This window comes from Salarias fasciatus, chromosome 20 (assembly GCF_902148845.1).
Source record: "Salarias fasciatus chromosome 20, fSalaFa1.1, whole genome shotgun sequence".
NCBI classification, from domain to species: Eukaryota; Metazoa; Chordata; class Actinopteri; order Blenniiformes; family Blenniidae; genus Salarias; species Salarias fasciatus.
Genome location: NC_043764.1, coordinates 16,419,449 through 16,441,552, shown reverse-complemented (window position 1 = coordinate 16,441,552; position 22,104 = coordinate 16,419,449). Strand labels below are relative to the sequence as shown.

General features: G+C 43.1%; 1 protein-coding gene across 2 annotated transcripts in view; it reads right to left on the bottom strand.

Moving 5' to 3' along the window:
• The window catches only part of samd10b (sterile alpha motif domain containing 10b), a 45,748-nt gene extending 24,454 nt beyond the window's left edge, over positions 1-21,294 (bottom strand). Inside the window, exons 1-2 of one of the 2 annotated variants that reach the window (XM_030117858.1) lie at positions 21,057-21,294; positions 1,068-1,252 (exon numbers count right to left, since the gene is read on the bottom strand). In XM_030117858.1, the coding sequence (XP_029973718.1) occupies positions 1,068-1,252; positions 21,057-21,069 (198 nt within the window). In that variant the 5' untranslated portion in view covers positions 21,070-21,294. Of the gene's footprint in view, positions 1-1,067; positions 1,253-9,336; positions 9,442-21,056 lie in introns of those variants that run through there. The other variant, XM_030117859.1, reaches the window with a different exon arrangement.
• Positions 21,295-22,104: the final 810 nt, after the last annotated feature.

The window sequence follows — 22,104 nt, the reverse complement described above, 5'->3', positions numbered from 1 at the left end:
CTTATAGCTTCACAGTTGCAAACTTTCTTTAAAGCAGAGGAGTGATGAAACAAATGACCTCCACTGGGCTATCTGCTCTGTTTCATTTGAAGAGGAGAAGAAAGGAAAGGGGGCTGTTGTGTCATTCACTGTTTTAGGTCAAACATGGGCAGAATGCCTTAAAATAGATATCCCCCCCCCACCCCCCCATCTCTTTGTTTTTTCTTGTGTGGTGCATAACAGATGGGATTGCGTTTTGTACAAAGCGATGTGTGGAAGTAAATGATGCTCTGGCTGCTGTGCTGACTTTAAACTACAGAGACGCAGAAACACCGAGCAGTTCACAGAGAGCATTTCTCTCAGTTCATGTATGTTCAGTTAAAAACATGCATTAGTGGGGAAAAAAACACTGCTTTTTCCCTCATTTAGGTGAGATGATATGAACTGTGTGCAGTACGTGCTCACTTAGTATCCTGTACGGTCTGTTACATCACAATGCCATGAGGTGCCAGAGCTCGAAACATCCCCACGTTACATAAGAAGCTTTTCTCTGGTGGCACTGAGGTGAAACCAGCAGACATGATGAACAAGACGACCATTTGACTTCCTCACACCTCTGAGATGGTGAGAGGAGATAGATAGATAGATAGATAGATAGATAGATAGATAGATAGATAGATATCAGAAGCGGCCTTTTTTTGCATTTTGTAATTTTTTTGTATTTGTTATGATCCATGATTCATAAATCAAAGTCCTCGTCTTTCGGAAATGTAGTGCATTTTCACCTCAAAGCACTTAAGTATCAAACGTCAGCGGGGGCAGAGCTAGCATGCGAGGCGCACGCCCTCCATGAATACCAACGGAAGCTTCAGATCTTTGGGCACGGGGACGGAAGGGACCGAGGGTCAACCTGTCAGCTGTGGAAGGAGACGACGACGCGCTCCACCACCTGAGCCACACTCTCCCAAATCTGTTTTCACCAGCGGAAGCACACAGGCACGAATGCGTACGCACGCACAAACACACACACACACGGTGAAAACACTGCTCGCACACGTCTTATGGTCGATTCGGGTGCGTGTTTGTACCTGTATGCCCTCTGTGCCGGGCTGCTGCAGGAGTTTGACTGTGCGTGTGTGTGCCGTCTGCTGGCCGCGGCCGTCGTGCCAGGTCAGGTTGCTTCCTCCGGCGCGACGCGGCAGCTGGTAGCTCAGCTCCTCAGCAGACACCGTGTGCTCCAGGGAGGCACGGCAAAAACTGAAGCTGGAGGCCGCTGAGGACGGCGAGAGGAGAGAAAACAGAAAGACACGGGCTGATGAGACACTGATGAGCTCGGTATTTTCTTATTTGAGAGGGTTTCAAAGTGTGAACTGAGCAACAAGCCAACAAAATAAATGACTGATAATCCTCCAAGAGCTTAACAGGCTGCATTCACTCCATTACATTACATGATTTTGGTACAGCTACTAACAGATGGATATTTTGTTGATGGTCGTTGGCCACAGTGTTACTTCACCGCAATCTCCAATTATTCTGAGTGCATATTTACACAGGCAGCACATGATTTCTGGAACAGTGTCTCTCTCGCCAGATTAATCCTCGATTATTTAAATCCTGGATCATGAATATTGAATACTTCCCTTCTCTTTCTCTGTGTTTTTCTCCCTCTTATTCTCGCGGCGGCGTTCGAAGTGAGACAGTAAAGCAGACAAGTTGTCATTGCCAGGTCAGGGTACAGTTGTATGACAGCCACAGGGCGCCTTCTGCACATCACATCAAGTCGAAGGAACTACTGTACTGTGGCGGGTCATGTGTAGCAGTAGATTTATTTCAAAGCGGTAGACACGCAGCCTTTGCCCTATTTACATAAGCACAGATTCATATGATGTAATGTGGATCATAAAATAGGAGAGGAGACAGTCCAAGAGAGGGGAAAAGGTCAAGTGAACATGTGACAGAACCAAAAACAGAAAAGGATTTCAAAAGTGACCTTGCACTGTCGAACCAACTGACTCACCTGAGTTTAGGAGATCTACAGTGCAGTGTACCGACACCAGACAACAACTGATTCAAAGTGTTAATATTTAGAAGAAAACGCAGAGTTTTTGTGCAGCATTCTCTCAGACATGTCCTGCATCCAGAGGACTTCTCCTTCAGATCTCTGATTTTCTTTGTAAATGCAGCCGCTGACACAGAGACAGGCCCGTTGATGATAGAGCTAAAAGTAGAACAAGGCGTAATAAATGCTGCATTCATTACTTTTTAATACGAAAAGTCACTTTACAAGAAAACAATGTTAGAGCGTTTTTTGAGGGGGAAAAAAAACCTTTTTCCTTGCTTTTGAATGACTAAATTTCTCCTTCACTCCCTTAAACTATTTTATACTGAATTATGGAACACAAATTTATTTTTCTATTCCGTAGAATTGTCATTTAAAAAAATTGCATTTGGCCCTATTTTCTGATATGTCTCAGAAGAAATAAGCAAGCAAATAAGAAATATATGTTTTCAACAAGAAAAAAAAAAGACAAGTACAACAAATAAACTCCACCAACAAAAGAAACAAGCCTTTCATTTCCATTTCATAAACTCACATAAGACCACTGAGACCTTATCGATGATGGCTGAGGATTGTGGGGAATCACCTGGTTGCAGCTGAGAGGAATAGGAAAGCAGAAACACCTTTTCTCAGCATGAAACTGTGTTGAAGAGAAACAGTGTTGAATACAGAGTTCACACAGCCATGATGGACGAATGGGGAAAAAAGGTGGCGATGGAAAAAAAGAGGAAAGGCCTGTCAGGAATCACTGATGTGTAACCTTTTCAGCCTCCCGTCTTTCGCTTACTGCCTCTCTCTCTCTGCTCTCTCTCACTCCTGCCTTGCTCATTTCTATATGTTACCCCCTTTATAGCTTTTTATGCAGCATCTTTCTAGTTTCCCATCTTTTTTTTTTCATGCTTTCTTCCAGCCTGTCTTTTTCTGGCTGTCAGGGCTTCGGGGTCGTTGGGACAAACCGAGCCCTTCCTTATGTAATTACTGCCAGTCAGACTGAGGGGGAGGAGACAGGAGGAAGGAACATGGGAAGCTAAGCGCCTTGCAACCCTAAAGACCTGCCAATCTCGCCAAGAAGAGATCGGAGAAAGTGCAAAAAAGCAAGAGCAAGACTGATAAGACAGAGAAGAGAGAGAAGAGGCACGCTGTGAATTAGCTCTGAATCCGTGCAACCCAATCAAACGGCTCGAAGGGAAAAGAGCTCAGAAAGCAGACACGTTAATCGACCACGAAACAGCTTCATTTCACAAGCTGTTAAAGACAAAGCTTCCCAGTTATTAGACAGGGAACACGCACATTATAGACATCGCCTTTTAACATGAAAAAGTGCAAGCTAATGACTCTCCCCTTTCATGGAAATCTCAATCTCTGCCATCGTGTCAGAGCTCGCCACCTTCAGCAGCCATAAAACGAAGACAAAGTGCCCATTCTGCAAACTTTAATGGACTTGGTTGGCTTAACCTGCTGGCGCCGGATACAGCGGAGAATTTCAAATCAGCCAAAGACGATTAAATATCCACACCTTTCAACGGAGGTTTCTTGAAATGACATTGCAACATATGCCGAGATGCAAATGCATTATAATCACGCTGCGCTAAAGGTCTTCCTGTCTTTTTTTTTTTTTTTAACTGTGATAACCACCTCCACCAGGCAGCAGAAGGAATTATCTGTCACTTTTCCTTGTCTGTCTCGACATGTATTTGATCGACCTGGACATCCAGCGATTCTCCACCGCCCCATTTGTCACTATCTGCTGTTGCATTATCTCTTGCTGCCCTTGCTGTGACTTTTTATCACCTCCAGTCGAGGGAGGGGTGAGACGACGAGGGATGATAAAGGGGTGAATTGTGGGAGGCAGGATAAAAAAGAAGGAAGTATGATATGTGTCTTATGAGCAGCAGTAAGTTGATGAAAAAGAAATTAGATATCAGATGATAGAGTAGGTTTTTTTTCATAGGGGACTCTCTACATCAAATCTCAAGCCCACAGAGGAAAGGAAGAACAGTTGTGGTAGATGTGCCAGAATCAAGGGCAAAGTGTCAGACAGGTGTTTGCGTGTGCGTGTGTGTGTGTGTGAGCAGAGGGTAGATAGGTCAATACGACTCAGCCCAGTGAAGTGTAACCTCATATCACCTCCTCTTGACTGAGCAGCATATCTGCTGTGCAGAGCGGCTGCTAAATCTCGGAGGTATTCCCTTTTGAAAAGGTAATTAAGCTCTTAGGTACGGCACCCTGGAAGGTCGTTCCAAGCCAAATCCCTCAGTAGATTAACATGGCATCACCGAACATTACTCATTTGACTGCAAAAGGGACCATCTAAATTAGCCATTGGGTACTATTTTGCTGTGTAGGCTTTTTGTAGAAGTTGGATTTTTTTGCATAACCTTGGCACCAACTTTCAGGTCCATTTCTGCATGTGTGTGTTTGCTTGATCTCCTCGCATTGAAAATGAGGTGAGTTTTTTTGGTTGAGCCACCGGATTTAAGGCGTTCCAGAGAGGCCGATATGCTGCACTTCAGCAGCATGTTACTGGCATCAGTCCCCTCCTCACCATGCGCCGCTTATTCAACGCGAAGATAACATTTACTATTTGTAGTCCAGGCTTTATAATAGAGGAAAGAAAAAAAATCCCAGTCCCCCTCATTTCTTTGTAATCTTCAAGGTAGTAAACTTCATCACGCAGTGATTTCATGCCTGTAAAACACATTAAATCTCAATTCCTAAATATAGCGCTGACCAGACCAACGCTGCCAACTCTACTACATTTACCAATGATCCCGATTTGTTGGTACCATAGAGTCCAGGCGTAAAGTGAGGGTCTATTTACGACTCTTCCACTCCACCAGACTCGGATTTAACCCCAGGAATGAGGCATGAAATTACTCTATTTTAAAGCACGGGAGAAGAATTTGGTTGCAGCTTTAAAAATAAATATAAAACCCATGCAGGACCCCAGGGGTATCTCCCATGATGCATTGCAGTCTATTATCCTCTCTGACATGAGACATTGTCGCCGAGGCTGGGGCTGAGGTTTACCTCTCACAAACGATCAGTGTCATGGGAACGCGCAAACAGGGAAATGGAAGTAAACAATGGACACCCACAACGCAGACTCCAACCCTCATCAGGACATAGGCGGCGGGAATGCCAACGAGATCTGTGCGTACGACTGTGTGCGTTAGGGATGCTCATGCATACATGGACGTGATGCACAATGCCAGCATGTGGACTCGCTTATTCACACATCTGTATCACCCCTGTCTGCAATTGTTTAGTCCAGTGGACGTAAATGCAGAGAAGGGCTATATATGCAGTCATGTGCATACGGGCTTCATTCTGGATTCAAACTAAGGGCAACTAATGCAAAGAGGAACCCAGAAGGCAGGTAGAGCTGGCCTTTCTTTTATGATTATGATACGGAGAGCCAGGCACTTTCTTAACATAACAGAGAACAAAAGCTGGTAGAAGAAATACCAGGCTGACCTTGACTTCCTGTCTGTAGGCAGTGCTGCGAAGGGGAAAAAAAAAAAAAAGGCCCAGCTCTGAGGACAGGATGACTTTAATTCCCTAACTGGAGTCCCCACCGCACTTCCACGGAGATGGACAGAACTATTGATTATCCATCACCGTGTCAGAGAACATACAATTACAGATCGCTTTAGATAAAACACAGACAGACACGGTCCACCTAACCCGGCGACTTGAGGCCACTGGCTGTCATATCTACTTCTGTTCACTACATGTTTCTCACAGGAAAATGGTACAGAGGAACGACACAGCAGAGGAGATCCAGGGGAATGGCACGGTCATGACCTCCACAGAGGATGAAGGGATGACACCTCAGACAAATAAAAATGACAGTCTGGGAAACCTACAAAATAAGCCATAATACAAGAAAAGAGGAGAAAATGTGTCACTTAGAGATAAATATTAATTAGTGAAGGATTACTGAGAATTACTGAAGGAGTGAAGAACTGAAAGACGGGTCTACAGAATCTTGAGTATCTGTTGTTTTCTCTCCTTCACAGCAAAAAGTCTGCCCATGATGATACGGCGAGACAGATTAGATCTCTCTGACGATCAATAATCCACAGTGAATGTCAGAGGAGGAAGGAGGCGGACGAAGGACAATGAGGAGCAGATGAGGTTGAGCAAAAGGATGTGAGGTGTGATCCAAACCAGTAAACAGACAAGATCAATGAGTTTCTCTTCATGTAAACTTTCCCCAACGTCTACTGTTTTGGTTTGTGAAGTACTCCAGATCTGTGCTGTGTGTATTCTGCTTCAGGGATATTCAAACATACCATCAGAAATAATTACAGTATAAGTGTTTCTGCAGTCAGAAGGAAATTTCAGCTTGCATGACAGACTGGAAGAATGAAGTAGTTGTTACACCACATTCCACGTCTCACGATTCACATTCCGACCCCAACACTCAAGCTCAAGACTTAACACCATGTGGGTAATATACGCTCCGAAACCCTCTGCTATAAATCTGAATATTGTCTGCACAGACTGCCAAAAGAGCTGCATTAGTTACACATTAAGGTAAAAGATTTCATAACAAGGAATATTATTGTGACTACATGTTGAAATCAATTTTAAAAAATTAGGTTGGCAATACATAATTTATACTCTTCCTTTCACTTTCTGTTGGCAACGATAAAGTGGTAAATACTAAAACAAAAGCGCCAACATTGAACTGTATTCATGTTCAGCTGCTGATTAATTCATTAAGTCCCCAAATTAAAATCTAAACTACCAAAAGACAACCACAACAGAAGTCATATCTGCAGAAATAATTCTGTGATTATAGATATGACTGCCTGCTTTTTCATGATGCTTTAAGAAGTATGAAAACTCTTTGCAGTAAGTGAATCAACTCAAAGCTACTGCAGTTAAAATAAAGACTCATTTCAGAACCTCGGCTGTCTGTAGTAGTTTGTTTTGTGAGATTTGATAAATCCATTTGCATCTCATTTAGTCACATGACAAGGCAGGAAGTGTTTCTTTGTTTTTTTATATTGTGCTTCAAAAAATAAGGCTATAAATGTTTTTCTTGACATATTCACTCAACATGTAAGCAACAGCTTGAACGTACTTATTAACAGAAATTACTGACTTATTTTCTAACAGTCTGTCAAAACTGCAATTCTGAATCAGTTATATAAATAAGAATGTTTTATTAAATGTGTTGGCAACTCATGCCAAGGAGTGATTTAATTCACATTTCAACATCTGAGCAGAACATGAGCAGAAGAGCCAGATTTCTAGTTTTCTTCCTTAAAAAATGAAAAAGAATTTCCATTCCTACAGGACGGGAGCAGTTTAACATGCAAACCCTGCAAACACTGCGTGGCAGCAGTACAACGGTAATGATCCGGCGCCTCAAAAGAAAGCATGTAGGAGTATCAAATGAGGAGGGAGGAAGCCCTACAGCTCAGTAAGTCAGGGGAAAAGAATGAAACACATGTTCTGCTTTGAAATGTGGAAATGTAAAGTTAGACTGTTAGATGATCTCGTCCCTGAGTTTCCTCCAGATTCACCCTGGAAAGCAGAAGAGGTTTGTTGAACTAATGTTAGTGTTGGAGATAAGATCAGAGGATGTTTTATTTTGGGTAGCTAATATTAAACATGTTTTTTTTAATTACTGTTTGTTATTTTAATTGGGGTCTGTCAACTTCACAAGAATAAAATGGTTGTGTTTTATCAGACCTGATAACAAGTAAACAAGCAAACAACCTAACAACCCTCTGCACTTTTTAACCAAATTATTTCCTTTCACCTTCTCAAATTTGCATAAGTGAGACTTGCACAAACTGTCATTTTTCAGTATTTGGAGGATTTGGTGGATTTGGTGATTTATATCAGCACAGCGATGTGCCACCAAGAAGAACTTTCTGCACAAATGCTATTTAGTCAGATGGGCAAACCACAGCGGGGTCAGAAGCAAAGAGGCTTACACTGACCTTTGTGCCAAGCACGACATTCCAACATCCATTAACATAAATGAGAAAGCGAATATTATAGGACTGCATCTTGATTTGATACCACTGGTCCAAACTATTCCCTCAAAAGGAATGAAATGATCTCAAGAAAAAGTGAATAAGGTTGCCTTTGCAGAGGCAGAATTCACGGCAGAGCTGCTGCAAAGGACTGTGTGTAGATTGCATGTAGATTGTATGTTATATATCACCATGACCCTAATGCAGCCCTCACATGCAGGAGAGTAACATCAGCTCCAGCAGACAGGCTGTATGCAGAAACAGTCTACATTATAATCATAGATGCATTTTCAAGGGCATACTGTAACTGTTTGTACGTGCACGCTCCAGTTCATGAGATATCGACTAATTACAGAAAATGCCTGCCTAACTAATGGGGGTAGTCACATGATCAGTCTCTCTGCACACCGTCACCACGCCGGTATCATGCAGATCACATCAACAGCTTGGACAAATTGATCTGAATTTGCCTGATTAGAGGATGCTAATGAATTGAGGGGAGTGGGACAGAGCATAAAATGGGAAAAATGACATGAAAAGGTCAGGCAGGCAGAAGATAACTTAATATGCATCAAGAAATGTTTCACATTCACATGGGGCGGCATCCTGAAGCAGATGGGAGCTCATCCTATCTAAAAATTTCACACTTTGCAGATCCTGACAACTCAACATCAGATGTTTGAGTGCAGTAAAAGTGTGAGGATAACAGCATTATGTTGCCGTTGGATGTGTAATAACAGTTATTTGGGCTGTCACACAAAATAACGCACTGTTCCTCGGCTTTCCGATTCTCACTACATGCTGCTGCTGTCAGAAATGCCTTCACAGTTTGCTTGTCATGTACACAGCTCTCATCTGTATGCTCCTAGAAAGAAACCCAAATAGTGTTGGAAACGAAATAACATAACTTCTCAGCTTGGACACAATTTGCCATTAAAATATTTAGTGTTTGTTTACAGCTGTTCCCCTGAGTGGGGAAAAAAAACATTCTGTATGAGTAGAATAACGGGTGTTTGGATACAAAATGCTGAAGCCCTGAAATACTCCTTGAAACTTCGCACTATTCCCTTGATAAAAGCCACAGGAAATGAGTAATTTAACAGGTCATGACACAAAGACACAAAGAATAAATGCATTCATTCCAATATCAAAACATTATCTTTTCATTTCAAGAGCAATTTAAGTCAATTGTTTGGAACCAAGAGCCAGATGGTTTACTAATGAATCCCAAACAGCTTTTACAACTGAGTGAAATGAAATCAGAGAAGCTGTTTAGACGTGAAAATGTTGACAGGTTACCTTCAGTGATGACCTGAAAGGCCGTCCTCCAGGGGTCCACCAGGGTCTGCCTGCCGATCATAGATAAATCAGCACTTCGTGCCGCCACATGAGAACTCTTTGCGGAGCGATCCGAGAAGGAAGTTTGCGCTCGTACATGCGGACGCCGTGGTGAGAGTGAACCACACTTATTTCCGATTGTCACATGCAGTTTGTGAATCAATGTGCTGCACTCACACTGCAGCCCGGCTCGATGTCGAGGGGGGTTTCAGTGCTCAATACTTTATCGACTGTCCTTAAACCACTACAGTCACACAAGTAGCCCACTTCGTTTGCGTTGCATGTCATTGCTCACTGACCTCTGTGACATGTTAGCAAAGAAATGTCTGAGCGGCGCAGCGTGGTAAGGAACCCCGGTCGATCACACAGAATGTGCAAACACATGCACACACATATTTGCATAAACAAACATGGAGGTTATTGAACACGGAGAGGCTTGCAAACAATGAAGTGAATAAATGACCATTGTGAAGGGTTAGTTGATAATCTATACACCGGGCCTGCACTGACACAAAGAGGCCAGGATGAGGGTGTGAAAGGAGATGAAGAGGAATAAAGAAGACGAGAGGAGAGGCTCAGAGGATGGATGGAGGGCCGGTGGAAAGAAAAGATAAAAGTTAAAGCTCTGCAGAAGCTGAGAGGTAAACAGACAGAAAGAAGAAGAAGAAGAAAAAAAAGAGCACAGCAGAGAGAAAAGAAAAATGTGCCAATGAATGTGAAGCTGAGATAGACAGGCGGGGAGTGAAAATCTCAGACAGAGTTTGTAGATTCGCAAGCAGCATGAATGATTAGAAACTCAGCAGCAGTGGTGATGATGGTGGCACCATTTCTGTCACCCAGCTGAAATATAACTCAGAGCTTTGAAGGTTTTAAAGTTTGTTGCACTCCTGTGTGATGTGATCCAGGAGAACTCCTCTAATCTTTCCCGGAGGGGCGAGCGAACAAAGAAGAAAGGTGGCTGCAGGACGCCGGGGCTGTGGCAGGGGGCCACGCCGTATGGCCCTGGCAAAACCACTGAGACGGCTGAGAGGAGACTCTGCACCGCCTCAGGAAAGAAAACCATCAAACTCCGACATAAAATTAAGATGCTCTGTTTCCGCTGCACGTTATCTCGACAAGCACAGGAAGCCATAAACCCCAAAGTTTGCCAGGACTCTTTTTTTAGTGTGTAAATCGTGCAGTTTGTGGATCGAAAGGACGCAGCGGAAGCAGCAGGTGTCCTCTGAAGGCCTGTGAGCGTCATGTGGGCTCAGCACCGGCTGCAGTGTTTGGTACAAGGCCTTCTGCAGCCCGCTTGTTTTCAGTCCAGCGGCAAGACAAATTAGCTCCCACCTGGGGGCACTCAGCAGCTCCGCTTGTCTCAGTATCCAGCTCCAGTGGTCCCACCTGTCTCAGTAAGTCTGTAAGCACCCCGCCGTGTTGATTGGGGGTCTGTCTCTCCCGGCTTAATTGCCATGTTATCAGCTCCACTCCTGCACTGCCACTTCGCCCGGGCCTTTCAGTCAGATGGACATGCCAATTACTGCCGCTCTGCACACGCAGACACACACACGCACTCGCGCTGGCGTGGTTTCCCGAGGCTGCGTTGTCAGGTAAAGCAGTCGACAGCTGCTGGCACAAAGGGGGCAGTTTGGGAGGAGCGGCGAGGCTCTCTGGTAGCGTTCATGCACGTTTGCAGACAAACACAGTCATCAGTACACATAAAGTCACAGCGGGAGCTTCATGTCCAGGCCAAAAGACCCCCGGGGAACATTTCCTCCTCCCCTTCCTCTGGAAATACATACATTGCATGTGAGGAAATTTACACCAGTGCACATTTGTCTTTGTTATGTGCTTTTTCTGCGCTTAAGTAGATATTCATGTATGTGTACTTTAGTATTCATTTTTCTGCTGACATTTCACTGTGACTCCCTACATTTCAACACAGAGATCTCTGCTTTCTACCCCTTCTTAAAACTGACTCGTGACTTGTTTTAAAGGGAACATATCAATGGAAAAAGCACTGTTTTTTTTTTTACTGATTATACACATATTATTGTATTTGGCTTGCCTACCGGCTCTTAAACTTTAATAATACATACTAAAAGCAGCAGCGAACAGTTAGAAATCCCTGTGGATTTTCAGTTGGTTAAATTACAGACCAAATGTTACATAACATTCAAGACCGTTTAAAAAGCATGCACAACCCTTCCGAGCATCTCTACCCACAAGTAAAATGGAATTGACTTTATTTTGGTCCGGAGCAAAGAAATAAAAACCATGGTGCTGTAAGAACCACATGATTGCCCACTGGATTAATTTTATCTGTGATTGCAATGTGTGGTAAAGTAAAGCCAAAACTCTGAATGTGCCCATCGGTTAGCAGCAGACTGCCTCTCTGAGGCCCCGTTTACATCGTTTCAGTGAAAAGGCATTGTTTTTGTGCTTTCGTTTCAGAAAGATTTCGCGTTTCCACCACAATGCTTTGAAAAAGATGCCTGTTTACACGACAACAACAGAGACGTTGAAAACAATGCAGTTTTCCTGGAGGGCCACTAAGGGATGCTGTTGTTTTTTTGTGACTGAAACCACATGAACACTGAGTAGATGAACATTTGTGTACACACAGACGACAAAGTCGGATTGCTCTTACGAGAAACTCCCAGCTATAAAGCTACCAAGTCCCAGAAAAGGATGAAATGAAAATTAAGCCTTAGCATTTTCAGAAAGCTGAGTTCCCCCCTTGTTTAAGATGAAAACGTTGACATGTAAAAGCGGTCTTCGTGAGGTCAGTAATCAGGACATTCAAACGTCACCTCAGACCATTTATTTTCCTCATTAGCTACTCTCCAATGCTTGTCCAAAGCTAAAGGTGCAGCAGAGGGAATGTACAGCATCCATTTCCGCTACCTCTGCATTATCGTCACATCCAAGCCTTAAATATAAACCTAAACTTAAGAAAACTCAGGACAGAAGCTCTGATTGTGCTTTTTAACTACCAGCAGCTCACATAAAACCTCTTTGCAAAGTTGAGAGGTGCCCGCAGGCAAAAATACCCAGCAAATGTTTCACTTTTATATTTAAAGACTAATTACAACCATCAAAGATGAAACACTGCTGAAACCTTTGTTAGTTGTAAACCTTTTTAAAAGCGAGATGAAACATTAATGTTGTATTTTATAGAGAGTGAGCCCCAATTAGAAAGAGCCTGTGCAAGCCAGCAGTCAGAGCTACGATAGTAAATGTTGTGCGAATCTGTCTTTCAAAGGTATCCTTTCATTTGTCTTCAGGCTAATGAAAAACAGACCTCCGTCAGCGTGGAGTTTCCAAACACTTATTAGTTCTCTATTGATAACTTCCCCAAATGTTGACTTCTAATGATGCCAGATGTTTCCGAGTGAAGCAGAGACTGCTCTGGGCTTTTCTGAGAAGCCGACCAATTAATCAATCTTAGCGCGTATGTGTGTGTGTGTGTGTGTGTGTCTGATTTCTTGTTAACGCTGACACTGGCATATCTCATGGTGTGTGTCACAGTGGTTTTAGTAATTGCGTTCCAACACTGATGAGGCAAACTAGCTCCAGTTTCTCCTCTCTTTTCCACTCCACTGAGCCGTTCCCTTATTATCACCCAGATAGTCAGACGTCGCAGAGATTCGCACACAATGACATACACAAACTAAAGCGCACTAATTTTCCCTGAGATATATCATGTTAACAATGGGGCATTAATATATAAGCACCCACTTTACACTAACCCATGTCTGAACCATTACATCCATTTGTATTAATGCGCTTCCCGATTGTGGACTAAGGTCATTTTAAATGTAATGGGACGAGAAAGAAAAGCTTTATTATGTCATTTATGAGAGTGACTCACCAATAATCCTCATTTCCCCTTGTCTAATGGACGTGGTGGTTTTTTCCATCTGATAAGTCATATTTAGGATTGCCTGTAGGAAGCAGCTACATTGTAGTACAGCAGGACTTGGTAGTGTGCAGGCAATCTCTGGAAAATGGTTAAGTGTGTGTGATGTGAACCTGTTTCTAACGGTTTTTGGAGATATAAATGGCAGATAAAGATACTGATTTCAATCTGAAAGCACACTTAGACTTTTTTTTTTTTTACTTTTAAGAACTCTTGAGGGATTAAATTCCCAAGTAGTTTAATGAGTCTCCTATCAAGGGTTAGAATTATTCCACTTGGAAACCTTTAGCACATATTGACGACTTTACTAGACCATTGAGGTGCCCAATAAACCAGCTTTTAATTTATCAAAAATCTTTTACACCACTTGTGATCCATTTTCAAATCCACTTCCATCTACTGAATTCACAGACTTTATCACAGACATGATTCATGACTGGAGTCAGTTTTCTTTTTTCCTCGGCTGTAAATCTTTCTTTGCCCCACAGCCGATGACTCAGCGCACCAGTGCAAAAATGTGCAACAGTGCACAAAAACCATGTATGTCTATGCAGTTTGAGCTCTGAGGCTGCAGAGCACCAGTGACCTGATATGCAGGGCGAGACCGAACCACTGGGATGACAGCTTAGAGCCCGCCCCCACTAACTCTGACCGACAGCTCTGTAACCTCAGCTGCCTCCCGCGACAATACTTGAGTCGTGTTTCCACTTTAACGTCTGTCATCCCTTGTTTAATGTAACAGCTATTTCTGGAATCAACTTCTATAAAAGCATCACAACAGGACTGGAGGACAAGACCGCATGAAGTAGAAAGAGAGGAAAGATGTTTTTTAGGGACTGAGATTTTTTAACTGCTGCTTATGCCTTCGAGCAACTGTCAAAATCTGCACAAGTCTTACATCATTGCAGGTGCTTCAACAAAGTCAAACGCATTTCAGTGACTACTGCTTCAGGAGCTCTCGGTCTTTTAGTCCCACGACCTCTACGACCAGCACAGCACTCAGGCAATCACATCCAGCTGCCTCTATCTCCCACTCTTACGAGACAAATCCATCCTAATCTACGGATAACGTACAACAGCCGCATGTCTCAGTGGATTAAAACTAAATCAGGTCAAAAGGGTGCAGACACTCAAGAGTGCTATTGTACACAAAGCGTGCGGAGAGCGACGAACAGAGTTCCCACAATCTGATGCAGAGGAAGCAAAGTGAAGGGCTGGAGCCACAAAAGACTAGAAAATTTGTAGGAAAAGGAATTTTGAAGCTTTCACAACAAGTTAAATTGAGGAAAACGGTTCTGGAGGTCCATATATATACAAAAAAAATCTGTTTTACAAGACATAAATGCAATCTCATTCTGAGAATGAATCATTAAATAGGAAGTGAGGAAAGGGCCTGTGAGGTAGCAGGTTACGTCCAGACTAAAAATGAACTCTCTGCAGTCTTCAGGACATCTTCTGCACTGTGACACTAACCTCACTTCTTATTTATGACCATGGTAGAAAATCAGATTACATGTACATGCAAACATATACATGTAAGTTTAAGCTTCTCACAAATATCCTGTATGTCTGAGTACATTATAAATATCTGTAAAGTGTATTTTTCAATGGCTTGAGACACTTTTTGATAGTGCCATATGGCTTTTACATCAGCCAGAGCTTCCCTTGGGCTGTCTGAGCGTGGGAGGGGAAAAAAAAAAAGGAGGGGAAAGTTTGTGAAGTGAAAATGTCACATGTTCAATGAGCATGCAAAGGATTGTGGGAAGGATGTGAATGGGGAGGGGCTTTTTTTTTTTTTTTTAAATGCAACTCCAGTGAGATGGCAGATGGAAATGGCAAGACAGAATACAAACAGGCACGAATGTTCAGAAAGTGGGAATGTGGAAAGTATTCAAGAAAGTCATACATATGTAAGAAAACACATGAAGCATGGTACTTGTGGAGGTTAAGACAAGTCACTCTGAGCTACGTTTAAGCAACTCCTCTTCCTCCTCCCGCTCCTCCTCCTCCTCCTCACCTTGGCCGTGGAGCTGACACGCTGACACTTGGCTGCATATTGACATGGTGAATTGAGGGCCCATTGGAGCAGCGCTGTGGTAGCCGGAGGAAGCCATATTCTGTCAGAGCTGTATATTCACTGATACTTTGTAATAAAGCCCATCAGGGAACGAAGCGGAAAAGGGGAGAGAAAGGCATAAAACGTGGACAAAAGTAAGAAGAAGAGTAAGTAAAGCACATGGAGGTATGTCGATTAAAAAAAAGGTGAAATATAGTCTGCGGCATGACGAGGGAGAAAAGAACTGAAGAGTCTGATAAGAGAGAAAGACCGAAAGCAAAAATTGATTTCTTCTTTCGGAAGGAGCTGAAATGATGAACGGAATAAGTCTCGAACGCATGTTCAATTTCAAAGTTCCACAAACACACACTTCGCCGGTTTAATATATGCATAGAAACTTCCGCACATGCAGATGAAACCTGACACAGATCATGCTACCAGATTGCTGCCAGTAATGTAATTGCTTTTCGAGTGGCTGAACGTGACTGGTGCTCCCGTACGTGCAAAGGATGTATGCCTTGTTAGGGTGTAGCCGGAGCCATTAGCCATTTGGTTTTAATGGACGGTCTGCACCGCGGGCTCCGCTGACCCCCCGGCACTTGGTAGGAGGAGCAGGCCGGCCTATTAACAATGAGTGAAAAGCTCCGAGCTTAGCCTATCACACAAGGCCACACTTAATTAGACTGTTTGTTTAGCAAACTCTAATGGGAAGGATGGCGAGCGGGGGAAGAGGTTGACTGCTCTCCTTGAAACTGCGGGCTGAAAGACATCTGGCCAAGGATGAAGTGGAGGACACAAAGATATTAGAGGAACACGGACTCATCACGTTTGCTGCCATCTCATTTTCTCGGGACAGATGGTAATAACGAGGACCTACAGAGGACAATCTTCCTAAATGGTGAATGGAGTCATTACAACTCTTCTTCTATAATTATAGTTGAAAATAAAACTACACTAAAGCTTTATCTGAATTGCCAAAACCACTGATCGAATTGATTAAGCATATGAGGAATACGAGGAGAAGAAGGGAAAGAGAGTTATTGGGTTTATAGGTTCGGAGTCAGTAAGTAACAACAGTGTGATACACGAGGGATACAACCCCTGTATGAAATTATCTCTAATTAGCCCAATGCTTCAGAAAAATTACATCTTTTTCTTCCGTCCCGACACCCTTTCAGTTCCTCTCCCCTGATCCGACTCTGTGTGCAGAAGGCTAATTAAAGGAAAGAAATTGGATATGGGCCTGTGCGCTCTCTAATTCAGGAAGAGGAAGGAATAAAGGGGGACCATGGAGGGGGATATGGGGGCAAAAAGTTGGACCTAAGACAAGGACGGTTGATCGAAAAGGTGAGATCTTGTCATATGCAGAGGGCTAGTTAGGGAACAGGACATGTGAGGCTTCAAAATCCACCAGTTTCCTCGTGATAAATCACTGCTCATATAGACACTGAAGGCTTCTCTTGTTTTACAATCCCATCATTCTCCCAAAGCCCAATAATCAGACCAGAAATGTTTATCCACTAACTCATCCTCGTCCCACACACTGGGTCATAGGTTAAAACGGTTGGCGGTTGGTGTGATAGGAACACTTGACAAATCCATTAAATCAATAACTCATTGAAAACGTTGTCCATCAACAGGATCCCTCTAATGGATATCTGAGTCCTAATGAAATAACCTCAGAAAACGACCTTATTCACACCAAATTAATGAATGGGATCAGGGAAAGTATATTGTCCTTGTTCTTACGTTTCCTTTCTCCAAGTATGACTGCATCCCAACAGGTGCAGATTAAGTTAATTGATCATCCTAATCATGTGCTGCTGCTGGAATGACCATCTCAAAACTGTTTTTCTTCAATGAATGAATACCCTAAGTTCTGTGCCATACATTCAATTAATTTATATGAAATCTGATCTTTTGATTGCAAAGAAGTTACAGGAATGCACTGCACAGAGTAGAAAGCACGTTGGTAGTCACACTATTTTGCATGTTTATTAGCAGGTGTACTTTTTTTGGCTGGACAAACAGGTAAGCTATAAAAATTATAAGCAAGTTTGGCATATTGAAGATAAAAAAAAATAGTGACACTGGTTCAACTCAATTAGGATTTTCTCCAATGAGGACAGATTAATAACCTTTCAGGCTCGCCGATTTGTGGTTTGACCTCTTCAGCGTTTCAGATAATCTAATCGGCAACTTGTCAACAGCTGGTCTGAATGTTGGAAACCTCAAATTTATTCCAGCAACAGTTGTGGGTTCAGAAATCACTCTGATGGATGCAACATTTTAAGAACCAGATGAATCTTTGACCCAAACTGAGCCTCGCTAAAGAGCAATGAGAAAAACGTATCTTCCAGCGGTCAGAGCCGCTCAGAAACATTTTTTAAGGATGTTGTTAATGCGTTTGAGTAATTCCTTTCAAGCTACCAGTTTAGACAAACTCATCCCTCAATGTCCTCTTTCTCACTCCATTTGCTTCAGTCTTTGCCCTGCTCGCCAAAATCCACACGGGCTCGGGCCAGGTGCAGCGGTGGATCAGAGAGCCGATGATGGATGGATATGTGTGTGTGTGTGTGTGTGTGTGTGTGTGTGTGTGTGCTGAAGAGGATTCTTGGTGCTTTAGACTGAGTGACGCGCTCCCTGCTGCGAGGAAGCCGGGATGATGACGGACAGGAGAACAAGGTCAACAGCCTGCACGCTTCCTGTCATGCACACACACATTAAACTGCTGTATGACCCCACTGAGTGACTGCAGCTGAGGTGGTTGATACACCATTACCACGTTATTTACCTACAGGGGCGCGGAGCACATTTGGCCGCAGCGCCAAAATGCACCAAATGGAGGCTGCTTCCAGCAGGCGACGCAACAAACGCCAGGAAAACAACAAACGGTTTATTTATTTGTTTAAACTGACACTTCTCCTCCCCCATCCCATCCACTGGGGTGCCGTATCCCCCCCCATTTCATATGTTCTCACACACACAAGCACAAACACACACACATGTAGAGAGCCTGTAAAGACTGGAATCTTTATAGCAGGACTGGAAAGAGCCAATTATTTTACAGATGAATGACCACGCACCCAAGTGATCCCATCGGGAAAACAAGAGTGTTTATGTACGGTGGGGGTTTTGAGGAAGGGGTTAACCATACGGGTGAGGGTTAACAGCATAATTCAGCATGACATAGGTACAGGCTGGTGGTAAAATCGCTCCTGAAATGTCAACAATCATGTTTTTTCTGACAGACGCGCGGCACTTACAATTCATAGTTTACTCTTTTGTTAGTGTCCTTTAAGGGAGCGATACCTGTAGTATCTGTATTAATGGGGAGAAATCTGCCATGCACATATTTCTGTTCTTGGCGGTTTGTCCATCATGACGGCAGCAAACAGACAACATCAACCCTCCTACAGTGGAGTGTCTGCTGACAGTCCCACAGATAGATGTGGGAGCTGAGATAAATAAACGAGTTGTTTTTAGATTCTGATTCAGCTGCATGCTTGTCTCCGTGTGAGCCTGTCGGGTTGGTGGTGAGCATGGCTTGTTGCTTTTTTTTTTTTTTCCTCCGCCGCTTATTGTGTGTGCTCTATTAGATAGAAGCTACCCTGGTTTTCTCTGGAGTGGTAGGAATGTTTCGATACTCAGATGCTGAGCTGTGTCGGACTTGCTTGCTGGTAAAACAGACGCTGGGTCAGCCCGTCTGCAGCTCTCACCTCCGGACAAGACAGAATACACCTGAACAAAGTGTACTGAACAGCACAGCAGCCACAAGCACGGTTTCAATGGCTGCTTATCGCCGATATGACAATACAGCCACATGTCTTGCTCGGTTTAAGCAAACGTCTGATGGATTTCATCCTATCACAATTGCCAAACATGAGGAACATAATTACATAGCGTGACTCGCAGTGCAGCCGGCTACAAGAAGGAAAATGTAATTCTGTCAGCAATTTACATGAGGATGAGGGAAAAAAAAGGTCTATGGTACCATTTAAAATGCAGATCATCTCTTGTAACTGATCACATGCTTGCAGCTGACAGCCTATGTAACAATAGCTCTGCAACCTCCTGGTAAATGGAAATCAATGCAAATATTATAAACCACGAATCCTTAATCAAAGTCTGACACTAAACTGTTTACAATATTACCTAATTCTGGATGCAAATTTTCTGAAACAGAGCAAAACTTTTTCATAAAATAAAATCACAGAAAATTCATTTTTGTGGAAATATCTTTGCTCCTATGTGCAAGTGAGAATACCCACATACTGACCTCCTCCGCTGGTCATACAGTGAGCTCTGTGTGTGTCTTTAAACGGCAACACAGTCTTTTTTGGACCAACACTCATTAAAGTTTAAGTGGCACTGCACACTGTCAGGGTGGCATCAACGCCCGGGGCTGCGGGTAAATTAATGATGCTTAAGTAAACTATGGATTAATTATAGATAGTCCAATGTGTCACGAGGCACATATGCATATCTGACTGAGCCTCTTACCTGCAGCCATGCTAATGAAGAGCTAACCTGCTTCAGTCGACAGAGGACAGATGGAAAACACACTTGGCACCACACGGATGCTCTCACACACAGCATTGCCCTTGAGCAGAGAGAGGCTCTGATTATACTTCACTTAAGTTAGTTCGCCTGAAGCAGACACCAGCCAGCCAAGTCCAAGCCAGGAAATAGCAGAACAACAACAACGATGTTACAAACCACACGAAAAAAAGCACCGGAGAGCGTTTTATGCTCAACATAATTTGTTTTGTTCACTTATGCAAGAGGAAATGGAGAAAGCTGCTTCTGAAGCCTTAAAAACAATGTTTGTTTAAAGCTGAGGTCATATGAAATATGCCCTCGTTAGTTAAAAAGCTGGATTTCTGAAGACATTTTGGGGGTTTTGAAGATCTGGGTAAAATTCAGAAGTTCAACTCTCAAAGGTTTATTCTGGAATTAGCTTAATACTCAACATAAACAGTGTTTTTCAAGCAAAGATTTTAATAATAACATTTTTTTACTGTCACCATGTCCATTTCTGACCTTTGCAAGTGAATACTAATTAGCAAGAACACATTCATTCTACTGAGAAACATCAAGGAAAAACATGCAACACATCTATGCATGATATAATGAGAAATAATCCCTTTATACATGTGGACATACACATTTTAAACATTTTTTCCCACGTTATAAACCACAATTCAAGCCTTTTCTTTTTGAGCAGACAATTACAGGAGAATTTTGCTTACATTGCCGCTTGATTCACATTTGAATACATAAATGAAAAACCAAAGAATGAAGAACAAAGAGAGCTGCCTCATTGTCAGGATGAATGTGATCTGCCCAGGTGAGCCAGGTGCTGCATGACAAACACGGACCATCAAGTGCAAACAGAGAATTGTTCACTGTCCCTGTGATGTGAAGGGCTGAATATGAAAGATGGAGCTGGTTCTGATCCCCACTTTGTCAATGTGTGGGACATTCATAAGTTTGAGAGTGAAATCTGGAAAATACCAGTTAATGTGAGAGAGAGGACGGAAATCATATTGATAGTGCCATATCATATTTATTTACAATGCCAGACTTTTGTTATTATTATTATTATTATTATTATTATTATTATTATTATTATTATAAGGATAGCGGTGCAGTTGTGAGTGGTTGAACTCCTGTGTCTGGTTTAGTTTTATTGTAAAGAGGAATAAAGAGCGGTCTTACCGTCCACAGCCATCCCGGGTCTGAGCGTGTATCTCTCCGTGGTGTCAGCAGGACTCTCCCATTCTTCTTCCACACGGAGGAAACGCGGGCTGCCGGGACGGAGAAGGGGGGAGAAGAGCGCGTCCTGCCCCGGCTAGCCTACCCTGAGAGCATGGGGACCAGCCTCAGCGCGGACACGGGAGAAACACACTCCGGCTCCTCCGTCGGTTCACGGCCATTTGTTGTCCCGGACGCCGGGACCGGGCCGATAAGAGGCGGCGGCGGCGCGCGTGTCTCCGCCCCCTTTCCTCCGTACCTGAGGACCGGGAGACGAAAGGTCATCCAGCTGATTCCTCTCTCTCTCTCTCTCTCTCTCTCCCTCTCTCAACCCTTTACCTTAATGAAACAACAAATTTGCATTGTTGCAGTAGCTAATTGAAACTTAGTAAAAAGAACGAATATAAAATATAAATAATTATTAATAAGTATTTAAGATAAAAAAAATACAAAAAATAAGCACTATAAAATCAAAAATGAAAAGTGCAGTGTGTGAATCTGCCCATGCTTCAGGGGTAGAGGTAGGGGGTTACTGGGAGCAGTGCTGTGCTGGTTATATAGACAAACCAGAGAAGAACAGCCTGCAGTATCCCTTCACACACTGAAGAAAATCATTTGCTAAAGACCAAGATAAAGAACAATAACAATCCATCTCTATAATCTGAAATAGCTTTGACTCCTTCCTTGCAGCATATGAGCTGATTTATCTTGCTTTTGTGAAAAAAGAATCACGAAGGCATAATGATGGTTGGAAGGTCATGCATTCAGATACCTGTCTGAAGTTTGCATGTGAGGTTATTTGTTGACCCTAAATTGCCCCGAGATATGAATGAGAGTGATTGTGCTTGTCTGTCTCTCTCCGTTTGTCCTGTGATGGACTGGAGACCTGTCCAGGATGGACACTGCCTTCGACCAAATTCAGCTGGAACTGGCTCGGGCACCCTGAACAGGATGAAGTGCTGTGGAAGATGGATGAAGACAGAATCAGTGTTGTATCTACTGACGGTTTTAC